Source organism: Pithys albifrons, chromosome 11 (genome assembly GCF_047495875.1).
Source record: "Pithys albifrons albifrons isolate INPA30051 chromosome 11, PitAlb_v1, whole genome shotgun sequence".
Classification (NCBI taxonomy): Eukaryota; Metazoa; Chordata; class Aves; order Passeriformes; family Thamnophilidae; genus Pithys; species Pithys albifrons.
The window spans coordinates 2,196,742-2,208,831 of NC_092468.1; the positions used below are offsets into that span (position 1 = coordinate 2,196,742).

The 12,090-nt window shown below is 52.6% G+C and overlaps 1 protein-coding gene across 1 annotated transcript in view; it reads left to right on the top strand.

The window, feature by feature from the left end:
• The window catches only part of EPHB1 (EPH receptor B1), an 84,131-nt gene extending 73,052 nt beyond the window's left edge, over positions 1 to 11,079 (top strand). Inside the window, exons 15-17 of the mRNA XM_071565999.1 lie at positions 148 to 303; positions 647 to 2,016; positions 10,764 to 11,079. Coding sequence (XP_071422100.1) covers positions 148 to 303; positions 647 to 755 — 265 coding nt within the window. The 3' untranslated portion in view covers positions 756 to 2,016; positions 10,764 to 11,079. The remainder of the gene's footprint in view (positions 1 to 147; positions 304 to 646; positions 2,017 to 10,763) is intronic.
• The last annotated feature ends 1,011 nt before the right edge of the window (positions 11,080 to 12,090 follow it).

Genomic DNA, 12,090 nt, shown 5'->3' on the forward strand with positions numbered 1-12,090 from the left:
AGGAGTATTCCCACTGGACAGGCCTTCCTGATGGCCTTTCTTGGGGGACCACAAGGATGTTGGGTGTGTATTGGGGAGCACATCCATGTGCTGGCTGGGCTCAGGGGTGCCAGTCAGGCTTATTGCCAACAGTGTGTCCTGTTTCAGGCCTTCTCAGCCCCTCCTCGACCGCTCCATCCCCGACTTCACTGCCTTTACCTCAGTAGATGACTGGCTGAGCGCTGTGAAGATGAGCCAGTACCGGGACAGCTTCCTGACTGCTGGCTTCACCTCCCTGCAGCTGGTTGCTCAGATGACATCCGAGTGAGTTGGGTGCTGTGTCTGAGCTGCCTGAAAGCTGGTGCTGCCTGGCTGGGGGTTGGGAGAGGTGGGAAGGTCAGTTCAAGGTAAAGGATGGGTGTGAGCATCCCTCTCACTGGTCAGGAGCACCCTGAGTGTGGAGGTGGCCACATTCAGCAGTGGGGAGTCAATGTGTGAGTGTATGCCTGCTCTCAGTCCCTGTGATGCTGACAGGGCTGCACTTGGGCCCTGTGGCTGTTCCGGCTGAGCTTGTGTCCTTCACCTCACTTAGAGACAGCAAAATAGGCTCATCACCCTCAGCTGCCCATTGATCTTCCTCTGTCTGCCTTGTCTGTTTGTCTTCCAGAGACCTCCTGAGAATAGGGGTGACTTTGGCTGGGCACCAGAAGAAGATCCTGAACAGCGTCCAGTCCATGCGAGTACAGATGAGCCAGTCTCCGACCTCGATGGCATGACGTCCCTTGTTCGATGGGGAGGGACAGGGAGGGCACGCAGAGGAGGGGCAGAGGTGGGAGGGGAGGAACTGACGGGTGCCACGGGGCAGCGCTTGGAGAGGAGCCGTTGCTGTCCGAGGACTGCGACCGCAGATGAAGGATGTTCCTGGGACTCATCTCTGACTGGTGACTTCGTTCCTCACCAACAGAAGCACACTTACCAATGCCATGGGGAACAGCGTATAAATACATATAAATATGTACAAATCATATATTTAAAAAAGCAAAGCAAAATGAAAAACATAAAAAACAATGAAGACAAACCAATGTGCGTTGGGGAAGCAAACCCAAACCCTAGAGACCAGACTCCAATCCCACCACCAGTGAGCAGTGGTTGAAACTGAGAAGGAGGAAGGGGCTGTTGGGAAAGGGAGAGGCATGAGATGGAGCATCCTGTCTGGAGGAACCACCTTCCTTTTTCTTCTTTTGCCTTTCTGCCCTGCCCCAGCCCTCCCAGCTCCCCCTGGTCCCCTCTCTGCTCACAGACTGGGTGGAAATGTCCTCAGACGTCTCCACAGCTCCCTGTCCTCCTCTCCGGGTGCCACTCTGACAACTACCAAAGGACTTTGCCGACCACTGCATGGGGGATCTGACTCAATCCAGTTAATGTCTTCATATTGAAGAAGAGATGTACCTTCAATAGAAAACCTTGGGTTTTGGTTTTATTTTTTTTGTTTGTTCGTTTTTTCTCTTTCGCTTGCATTTTTTTTGCAAAAAGGAAAAAAAAAAGGATTAAAAAAAAAAAGAATCTCCATCCTGGAAAATGGAAAGAGGTGTTCCCGTGTGTGTGTGTGCGCGCTCGTGCGCCTGTGTATGTTGTCAACCTACCGTGGACTCACTGCTTGTCCGTCACCAGCGATCAGCGCTGACCCTGCGGCCAGCGGCTGCACGGCCCCAGCCCGGGGGGCCCAGGGTTGTACCCACAGCCCCCAGGGGCAGGAGGTAGCTGGGAAGCAGCTGGCAATGAAGGAAGTGCTCAGCATCCTGAAAGCGGGGAGGAGCACGCCAAGGGCTGGTGCGGCGGGGATGGGACCCGAGGAGCCGCCGCATGGCTGTGACTGGGTTGGTGGCTGCTGGAGAAGGAGGAGAGATGCTCTGGGAAACGGACTGCTCAGGCCTCCAGAGCCTCGCTGAAGATGGCTATGGAGGACTTTTTTCCCCCATCTTGTGGACCTAAGGATTTTGATATTGATTTATGGACTTAGGTTTCATGGCTTTGGAGGTAGGTCTGTTTGTCATGTGTGCCTCTGTCCATCTGTCTCCATATTTCTCTGCTCATTTCCTTGCAGCCTTTCCCAGTGGTGGTTTCCCAGTGTTAAATTTGATTTTTATTCTATTTTTTTTTCTGTTCCTCCATTGGTCTCCTTTGCAAATTGATCTGGTTAAAATTACCAGACGCGTGTCAGTGTTTACCCAGAATATTGTAAGACCAGGCAATCTGACTTCCTTTGTGCATTGCACTGGGAGTTTATAAAATGAATGAACTCTTAATAAGGCTTTTACTTAGAGGTTGTGTGTGAGCTGTAATGATCCATCACTGCATCTTGCTGGTGCTGTGCTGGCAGCCAGTGGTGCCCGCATGGCCGGGGATGGTGGTGTGGGGCTGCCCGGCTGTGCCTCTGGGGCTGTGGGTCCTGGCCAGGATTTGGTGATGTGGTGGCTCATATGTGTGTGGAGACCCTCCATCCTCCTCACTCACCCTCTGCCCTCCTCACTCACCCTCCATCCTCCTCACTCACCCTCTGCCCTCCTCATTCACCCTTTGTCCTCCTCACTCACCCTCCATCCTCCTCACTCACCTCTGCCCTCCTCATTCACCCTTTGTCCTCCTCACTCACCCTCCATCCTCCTCACTCACCTCTGCCCTCCTCATTCACCCTTTGTCCTCCTCACTCACCCTCCATCCTCCTCACACCTTTTGTCCTCCTCACTCATCCATCCCCACCATGGCCATGCCCCACATCTGCTTGCACCATGGGGATGTCCTGCATCCATCCATGTCCCAGGCATTGTCCACACTTCGTCCTGTGCCACAGGGTTGCCTCAAATCCAGCTGTGTCATGGGGGTGCTTTCTGTTTGTTCCATGACAATGCCCACATCTGTCTGTGCCATAGTGATGCCCTGTGTTCATCATTGCCATGAGAATGGCTCATGTCCACCATGTCTGCCCTTGCCATGGGGCTGCCCCACATCCACCCACACCATGGGATTGCTCCATGTCCGTCTGGCCCATTGTATTCCCAACATCCACCTGTGCCTGGAGATGCCTCACCAGATTTCTTGCTGCCACTGAACACAAAGGCACAAGCCCTTCCTCTGGCTGCTGCCATCCCCTGTCCACGTGTCCTGGGTGGGATCACTGCCCCCTGTGCTGGGGCCATCAGGATCCTTTGTGGCTGAGGGGACTGCTGTGCATCCTGTGGGGAGCATGTGCTTGGTTCATGATGGTTCATGAGGAGCACATTCCTTGGTTCTTGCTGATGGTTCATCACCACCAGCAGATGAAGGGCCCTGGTGATGGGGTGCTCTTTGCATTTCCAGCTTTATTTCTTTCGCCACCTAAGGAAGATGACCCACATTCTGGTGAAGAACAGGAACTAACAAAATGCAGGAATAAGCTTGTTTCAACTCACTGAACTCCCTCCAGAGAAAGAGGCAGAGAAAAACACCCCTTGTTTACAACAGCAGGGACTGCTCCTCGTCCTGTCTGATAGACGATCGCTAATACCTCTCGGGATACTCGTGGCCCAAATCTGTATTCCAGGATGTTGTCACACGGAATCCAACATGCAGATGGAGCGGGTGCTGTGCATGCTAATGCGCCGCCTTGCCACATTGATATTCACTGGTGGTGAAGGGTCCTTTGTGGGGTTTTTTTTATGATTTCTCTTTTATTAGAAGGAAGCTAAAGGCATTTAAAGGAACGAATGACAGCCACACAGGCTAAATATCAATACTCCACCTTTACGACTCCCCTGCTGCGCCGCCCGCCTGTGAAGCACCTGTGAGGCTGCGGGTCCTGCTGCCCTGCCCAGAGTTCTCTCTGGGACACCACTGCCCCTTTACAGCCCTTTCTAACCCTCTTTAAATATAAAACCTATAATACAGAATCATAGAATCATTAGGGTTAGAATAAATCATCGAGTCAACTTTTGACCAATCCCCACCCTGTCAACTAGACCAGAGCACTGAGTGCCATGTCCAGTCTTTCCTCAAGCACCTCCAAGGATGGGGACTCCACCACCTGCCTGGGCAGCCTGTTCCGATGTTTAACCACTCCTTCAGAGAAGAAATTCTTTCTGATGTCCAATCTGCACCTTCCCTGGTGCATCTTGTGGCCATTTCATCTTGAATATGAGATACGAAGTCCTGCCCATCCCACCCAGCAGAGTTCATACTCCTGAGTGGATAAACAGGCTGCCCCAGTGCTCAGATGCTTTTGGAGATACCAAGTTCTGCTTTACATCCTGGTTTGATTTCCCAGGGTGGATGGTGCTCCTTGGCTTGCCTGTGATGCCAAAGACCCCTCCCTGACACATGGCCACGAGCAGTGCCCCTGGGCATTGCCAGGGCTGGTGGTCTTTCCATCCTGCTGCTCTCTTCCAGCTGTCTGATGGCTCCTGGGCTGTGTTGTAGCAGATGATTCCCATATCCCACCTCTTTAACCAGTTGTTCCCACAAAGGTGGCATCTTGGCCTTGTTCCAGGTCCACCCAGCTCGGTAGCCTGGAGATGTCCCCCCGCCCCCCCCAGGGTCACAGGAGAGCCCAGGAGCAGATTGATGGTGTCCTGAGCTGAACAAGGAGAGTGCAGGTGGCTCAAACAAATCCCTGCAGTGTTGAGGCATCATGGGCCAAGGGAGTTGCTGTCAGGATATTTGAGGGAGGGTCACCATGGGCCAGCTGCTCTCCTGCCTTTTTGTCCAAAATGGAAGATTTCAGCAAAGGCCATCAATCTGTTAATGGAAAACAAGGGGGGAAGTGCAAAGTAGCCATGTTTGATTCTTGCTTTTTATTGAAAAAACAAAAACCCATAAACACTTCAGATGACTTCTAATGCACCATTTTATTTCTTTAGAGGCCTTTTTTCCAAGTGAAATCAGTTTTCCAAACTGAAGCCTTTCTGTCTGGGAGTGACAGTGTTATCCCTGCCGTGACAGCAGGGCTGTGTTTGGACTGGTCCCTCCTTTTTCTTATCAGATGCCAAGGTGGTACCTCTTTGATGGTGCCCTGTAGCTCCTCCCTGGGCAAGAACCTCTTCCTTGGTCTAAAAGTGAACACTGCACTTTCACATTTCATCCATGCTGGTTGGTGTTGGACTTCCTTTCCTTGATCCCAGAGGAGTAAGGATGACTCAAAATTATTTTTTTCCTCACAAAGATTTGGTTTAAAAGGAAGAAAAAGGCACTTTGAATCAAAGAGGACCAACTCCATAGGCCTGTCCTCCAGGCTGGGCTCCATCCATCACACAGGGAGGGTCCTGGTGGGTTCATCTGCCATGTGCTGGTGCTGGCAGGTGCCCATTGCTGGTGGACACCCCTGGGGTGGATCCTGGCCCTGCAGCTGCTCATAGGTGGGGTTGTGGTGCCTTGTTCCTGTGGCTATATCCCAGCACACGGATCCTGCTCCTTGCCTGGGTGAGCCCACCTCATCCTCGCCCCCAATCCCGTCCTTTCACTGAGACACTTTGAAGTTGTCAGCTCCTTCTCTCCATTTCTATGGCAACTGTAAAAACCTAAGCCCTTTTGTGTCTTTTTTAGGATTTTTTTTATGTCTGGGTTGACTTTGTCTTTTTTGCATGGAGCGTTAAGTCAAAAAATGGGACTTTTTGCTACCAAAACCCTTCTCTGAGCTTGGCCTATGGTCTTGTGTGAGGATCAGTGGGCAAGAGGCTCATGTCTGGAGCGGGTGTTGCCAAATGGCTTCATGTTGCCTCCTCCCTCCACCACCAGCCCTGCTGTTCCCACTCTCATCCCCCTAAAAAATCCCTGTTGGCAGTTCAGTTGCATCATTCTCCCTGGGGCTTTCCATGGCTTTTATACAGCCCCATGCCTGGGTGTGATGGAGGAGGCAGCAGCTTTCTCAATAGCAGTAATTAAAAGGAGATGTCGTGCTGCTGCCAGCGAAGGTGAACCCAAAGGCTCCGGCACATCCGAGGCAGGAGCGAGCGCTTGCACGGGGAAGAGGAGCGTGTATTAATGGTGTTATTATGTGCCTCTTTCTACAAAAAAAGGAGTGTATTTTATGCTGTTTAATGACCTTCAAATTAACAGTTCTTTGAAAGCACTTATGTATATTTAATTTTAAATGTTGCTGCAAGCCAGAGCGGGGCTGTGATGAAAACAGCAGGCGGCCGGTTTTTAAATAAGAGCGATCTCAGACCATTATTTCCGAGCTTGTCAGCTTTTGGTGCCTTCAATGCTCCTTTCCCTGGGAGAAATCAGGGCTGTCCTTCTCTCTGTGTCCGTGTTGCCCTTCCCTTCTCCACTGTCTCTGCCCCAGGAGCTCCCCCCACACTGGCCCGAGCCCCAAGGGATTTCCTCTTCTACCTTCTGTTTCTCTGGGGTGTTTGATTCAGAGGGAGGAAAAGGTTGGTTTGGGGTTGGTTTGCAGAGATCTCATTATTAAATCTGCCTGCAGCCTGAGGACATCCCTGTGGGAGCCAGGGGAATATCCCAGCTCACCATTGGCCTGGGATAAATTTTTGGGCATCACCTATGAAGGGTTTTTTGCACCACCCCCAACCCTTGCCATTGTTTTGTGATGGGAACAGACACGTTTCTGTTCTTTAGGGTCTGAATTAGGGCTTTTGCCTCTGATCCATAAGAACTGCTGATATATTTGAGCCCCTCTGTGTTCACTTGGAAATCATTACTCTTAAACATTGAATTTGACTTTCAAAAGAAAAAGAATCAATCAGCTTCTGAGATGAGGAATGGATTTACAGACCTTGAAATGTTCTGTAGCTCCAAGGCCACTCATCCTCCTTGAACTGCTGAAGGAAAAGCAGGTGGTGGGAGCCAGGAGTCACATCCAGCTCTGGCACCCATCCAGGTGCTGTGTGTCCCCTGCTCCCCCAAAGTCCCCTCTGCACAGGGAGCTGCAGGGGGGATTTAACACCCAAATCATCACCTGCTGTCATACCCCTTCCCTGAAGGTTCCTGCCAGGGTGGGTGCTGATCTAGTTACAAGGGTCAGTCATTCCCAGAGTCTCTGCACAGTTTTGGAAAAGCTGGAAACTTCTTGAGCAGTGATGGAGTAGAGGCAAAGTCCACACCATGGCAAGTTATTTCACCCCATAAGTGGTTTCTCTGCTGTTCCTGTTCCAACTTTTATTTTTCTCTTTTTTTTTGGGGGGGTTGAAAGGGTTATTTGGGACCACCTGGTCCAACCCTTCTGCCATGCAGGAATGGCTGTGCCTGTCCCAGCTGAGCTCCCCCTCCTCCAAGCCCTGTCTCTGGAAGGTGTAGGAGCTGCTGTCAGGTTGTGCTTTCCACTTTTTGAAGTCCTCAGGGTTTGGTTCTGTGTCTGTGTCTCAGGGGAGATCTGCTGGCTCCTGCCAGTCACTGGACCCTGATGGGCTGTGTTCCTATACCAGGGCTTGGTGTGGAAAGAGGAGCTGTCCCAGTCAGGAGAGGGTCTCCTCTGCTTTGCATGGTAGGAAGAGATTTGAGCTGGGAAGTGTGAGCATCCATGGCATTAAATCTGGTCTCTTGGTTCACATCAGAGCAGCAGGTTGGTGCTGGGGATGGGAGTGCACCTGTCTGTGGTCACCATGTTGCCCTTCACCTGGGCCTTTCAGGGTTGTCAGAGCTGGTGGCACTCGGGATGGTGTCTCAGTGCCATCTGTTTTGGCTGGCTGTCCTCCACAGAGCAGCACTGTGAGCATCCCTCCAGCCTGGGCTGCCCCTCTGTCCCCATCTGTGTCTGAACATCTCCTGCTCCTGCTCTGCTTCCTCTGGCCACTGGAATTTAGAAGCCTGTGAAGGCCCTGACTGTCCCACCCCACTGTGTGTCTCTGCTGTAGTGGCTGTTTTTGGGGTCCCAGCAGACCCCAACACATGGAGAGCTGCACTGTAAGTGGCATGACCATGGGCAGGGTGGCCCCATCAGTGGCAGAGGTGGGATGGTGCTGAGGTCTCGTGGCCCATCTCTGGAGGGAAATGCTGGAGGAGGTTAATCTGAACTAACCAGGCACGTGAGTTTTAAGTGGATTAGTTGAACTCTGCTCCTTCCCAGAGCAGACAGCGCCCTTTTGGGCCGGATGGGGAAGTGGATTAGGCAAAAATCTGCTTAGTGCTGCGTTAATTCTAGATAAGCGTAGGGGGATTAATGCCTATCCACTTAAAAACATTAATTGGAGTGAACTTCGCTCCATGTCCCCAAGTAAACAAGGCTCAGCAGCTTTCCCCATCCACCAGTTGGGCTCTCCCATCCCCACATGTTGCACAAGAGCTGCCGTTGTGGTGGGGGGAACCTGCTCCTCCTCTCTTTGATTATCCTCAGGGGTCTCATTAGGCAACTGAACCCTTACATGAGGGTAAGGGAGAGAGGGCAGGAAAATTGCAGTCACCATCAGTGCAATTATCAATGCTAATCAGCGCCGAGCAGGAGGCACAGCTCGTGCCAAGTGCTGTCTGAGGAGCTGGGAGAGCCTTGTGTTGGAGCCCTGTGGGGGTTTCCATGGGCAGGAGCATGTGGAACATGCTCACATTGCTCGGTTTGGGTTTCTCCCCACCGTGATTTGGGTGAAATCTTCACATTCTTCAGCCTAAATATTTGGGAAGGTGTCCACAGCCAGAGGCTGCCGTGGGCAGGGAGGTGGCCTCTTGTCTGTGGTTTGTGCCTGGGTGGCAGTGCCATGTTAGAACCCCAATGGTGCCTGGATGAAGAGGGTACTCCTGGAGGCTCCTGCCCCGATGCCCCAGGGGAAGGGCAGTGAGATGTGACTCCCCTTTGCAGGAGGGCCGGATACGGGCTGGTGCCCAGGGAGCACCTGCAGGATCCAGCGGTGGCTTTGGATCACTTCCAGTGCCTTCCCTGCTCCCACCAGCTGCTCCCCTTTTCCGTGGCATCATGCGGGCACAGCAGCTGGGTTTACAGTGCCACTCACCCTTGATTATTTTGGGTGTTTGCAGTTCTGCCCATTCCCGTGAGCACGGAAAGGGAGAGCGCCCCGGGGCCGGCTGCCCACATGCCAACCCCGCGGCTCGCTGCCTTCCCTCATGGAACGCCCTTCCCTCACGGAACGCCTTCTCCTCGCACCAGCGCGGCCTTTTTATTGCTATTTGTGTCACGCCAGCACTTCCAGGCTGAGATCAAAGCCCTCGGCGCCGCCTCGCAGGGGTTCCCACGGCGGAGCGCGGGGAGCAGGAGGCGGCGGTGCGGGGACGGGGTGATGCAGTAACTGGGGATGTGCTGTGCCGTCCCCTCCCCATCCTCCTCCTCCTGCCCTTTGGGACCCGTCCTTTGAGATGAGCCCAAAGCACCTGTAGCTGCCCCCGGATCATTTTTGCCCGGGCGAAGGGAAGGGCTGCAGCTGGTGCGGCAAAGCTGAGCCACCACCCCGGCAGGGCGCGGCTTCCCCGGGGAAAATAAACCCCAAACCTTCCCCGGGGATAATATACCACAAACCTTCCCCAGGTCGTGCCGTGGGTTCGGCCTCGGCTGCTGAAGGAGCTGGGAAAGGCCGCGGGGGAGGTGGAGGTGGCTCCAGGAGCAGCGCCCGGGGCTGAACCCATCACTCATCACCGGCTTTAATGTGGCCGATGCCGATACAAATCCCCCCACGGACTGGGGTGCACCCACCTGGCTCTACACCCATCCCCAGGACCCGCCCGGCTCAGGCAGCGAGTTCTGTGTCGTTGCATTAATTATATTTCTGTTACTGCTTTTCCCCAGCTGTTTTGCTGTTCTGCTCCCAGAAACATTAACGGGAGCTGTGAGACCAAACCTCCAAGCACAGGACCAAAAATGGACCCATGTGCCTGAGAAATATCCAGCAATATCTTTTCCCCCAGCTGAAAGTCCTTTTTTAAAGATAAGCTCAATTTCTCTTCCCTTTTCTCTGCTTCTTTTCCCATCAAACATTGCATTACTAAATAAAACTTTCATTACTACCTAGGTTTGCTAAAGAAAAAAATTATTTCCATTCAGGAGAACGATGAATTTTAATAGGAGTGAAATGTCAGGCACAGCTGGAGTGGGTTTCTGAAAGCATCAGTATGTTTGGAGAGGCACAGGGACCCCAGCAATAATTAGCCAGCAAGCCCCAGCTTTCGGTGGCCCAGCAAAGGGATCCAGCAGTCAATTGCTTTGTTATTTAATGTGCTGCCTTTATGTTTCCAAGGTGCCATTGTATATTAAAAGCATCTTTGCCTCTCCAAAGTGGCTAAATAATGGGATTTTGCTGCTGGGCGGCACTTCTTGGTTGCAGGGTGAGGGTGCTCCTGGGGCTGCTCCTCTGGCTCTGAGGCATTCTGGCTTCCCCCCGGCAGCGGAGAAGATGGGGATTTTTTTGTTACGTTGGAAAATGATTCATGGTGCTTTGTGGTTTGCTCCTGTGTTAGACCCGGGGGTGCTCATCTTGCAGAGGGAGGTGGGGAAAAGGCATCTTGGCTGCTGGGGGACGTGGAAACCCTCCCGGCCCCCGAAGTCGCGTCTCAACCTCCGCTCCCCGAAGCATCTCGGCTTCACAAAGAAATCCGTCTCTTCCATTCCTTTCCTTTTCCCCCCGAGGAGAAACGGAGAGCTTTCAGTGAAATCATCATTTTTCTGACAGCATATTAATTAATCCCTGCCTTTTGTGGGTTTTTTCCTCCTTTTTTTTTTTTTTTTCTGCTCTCAGAAGCCTTTGGGTTTCACTGGCACTGGCTGCAGGACAGGGAGGGTCAGCAGTGAAGGAGGTACCAAGTCTCGAGCACCAGATGAGTTATTCTCACCCTTTTCTCCTTTCCCTCTTGCCTTGCAGGGGCATCGAGTCCAGCACTGCAGCCGGGCAGCAGCACCAAGAGGGGTCCCCAGGGACTGCTCCCCCTGCCACCCACCAGATGATGCTCCGGGAGGTCCCTGCAGCGCCCCGGGTCCCTGTTCCCCCTACCCTGTCCTGTACATAACCAGTGAGATGTCTGTAAAAGATTTCAACCCTCGGAATTTTTTTTGCCCTCCTTCCCAACCCCACCACCCCCTTCCTTTCCCAATTTGTTGATTGTGTTGAAATTGTCGGAGTTTGTAACAGTAACTTTCAGAGAATATTGTACTAAAGAGAAAATTGCACTCAATAAAAATGATGAAAGAAGCCTGGTCCCTTTCCTTCCCCTTCCCAGGGGCAGCCTCTCTGCTGCCCACTTCTCTTCAGCTCAGAGTATTTGCCATGAATATTCATTTGGGGAACTGGCAGTGCTCCATCACTCCTTGACTTACCTCGAATGTTGATGTCTATCAGATTTGGCTCCCCGGTTTGTAAATGAAGTGACTTTATTCTCGGCGATTCCTATCGGAGGTTGCTCGCTGCAAAAGGGCCAGGAGAAGGAATTTTCTTGGCACAGCTTTTTCTGTGGAGTGCATTTCAAAGCCCTCGTGTGCGATCGCTGAGGGAAGCCGCGCTGGAAGCGCTTACTGGGATGAAAGTGCCGTCCCTGCTGGCGGAGCACGGAGGCTCCTCACTTCCCGAGTCGTGCTGGAGCCTGTCCATGAAAGGCTGATGCTCATCTTGAACCTGCTTTCCTTAAGGATTACTGTAAATCATGGCAGGAAAACGAATTCTTCCTTTTGCATTGGCTGCGCTCGGGCATTTTATCCTGCTGGGATCACACGACCCATCCATCCCTCTCAGACACAGGGTGGGATTCTTGGGGTGTCTGGGCAGGGCCAGGGGCTGGACTCCCTGATCCCTGTGGGTCGCTTCCAAGTCAGGATATTCTATGATGTGACTCTGTGATCCATGTGAAGCTACCTGAGGGCAGCTGATCCTGCCAGCACTGGGAACATTGAGGGCTAAAACAGGGGCTAAAAGTTGGATAGATTTAGAAATATTTAGAAATATGCAGCCACCAACGACATACTTGGGGTTCAGAAAGAGGAGCTGCTACTGGGAGAGCTTTGGAGGTGGGGGATACAGGCTTCCCACACCCCATGGTTTTGGGGGGGATTGGGAGGGAGGGAGGCAAGCACTGGTTCAGCTGGAGGTGGGGCTGGCACGTCCCTGTGGTCCCAGGTGTCCTGTGATTCTCCCATCAGTGGTGTTACCGATGTGGGGTGTTCTCAGGGCTCCCATCAGGAGGTCTGGAAGTTCTTGC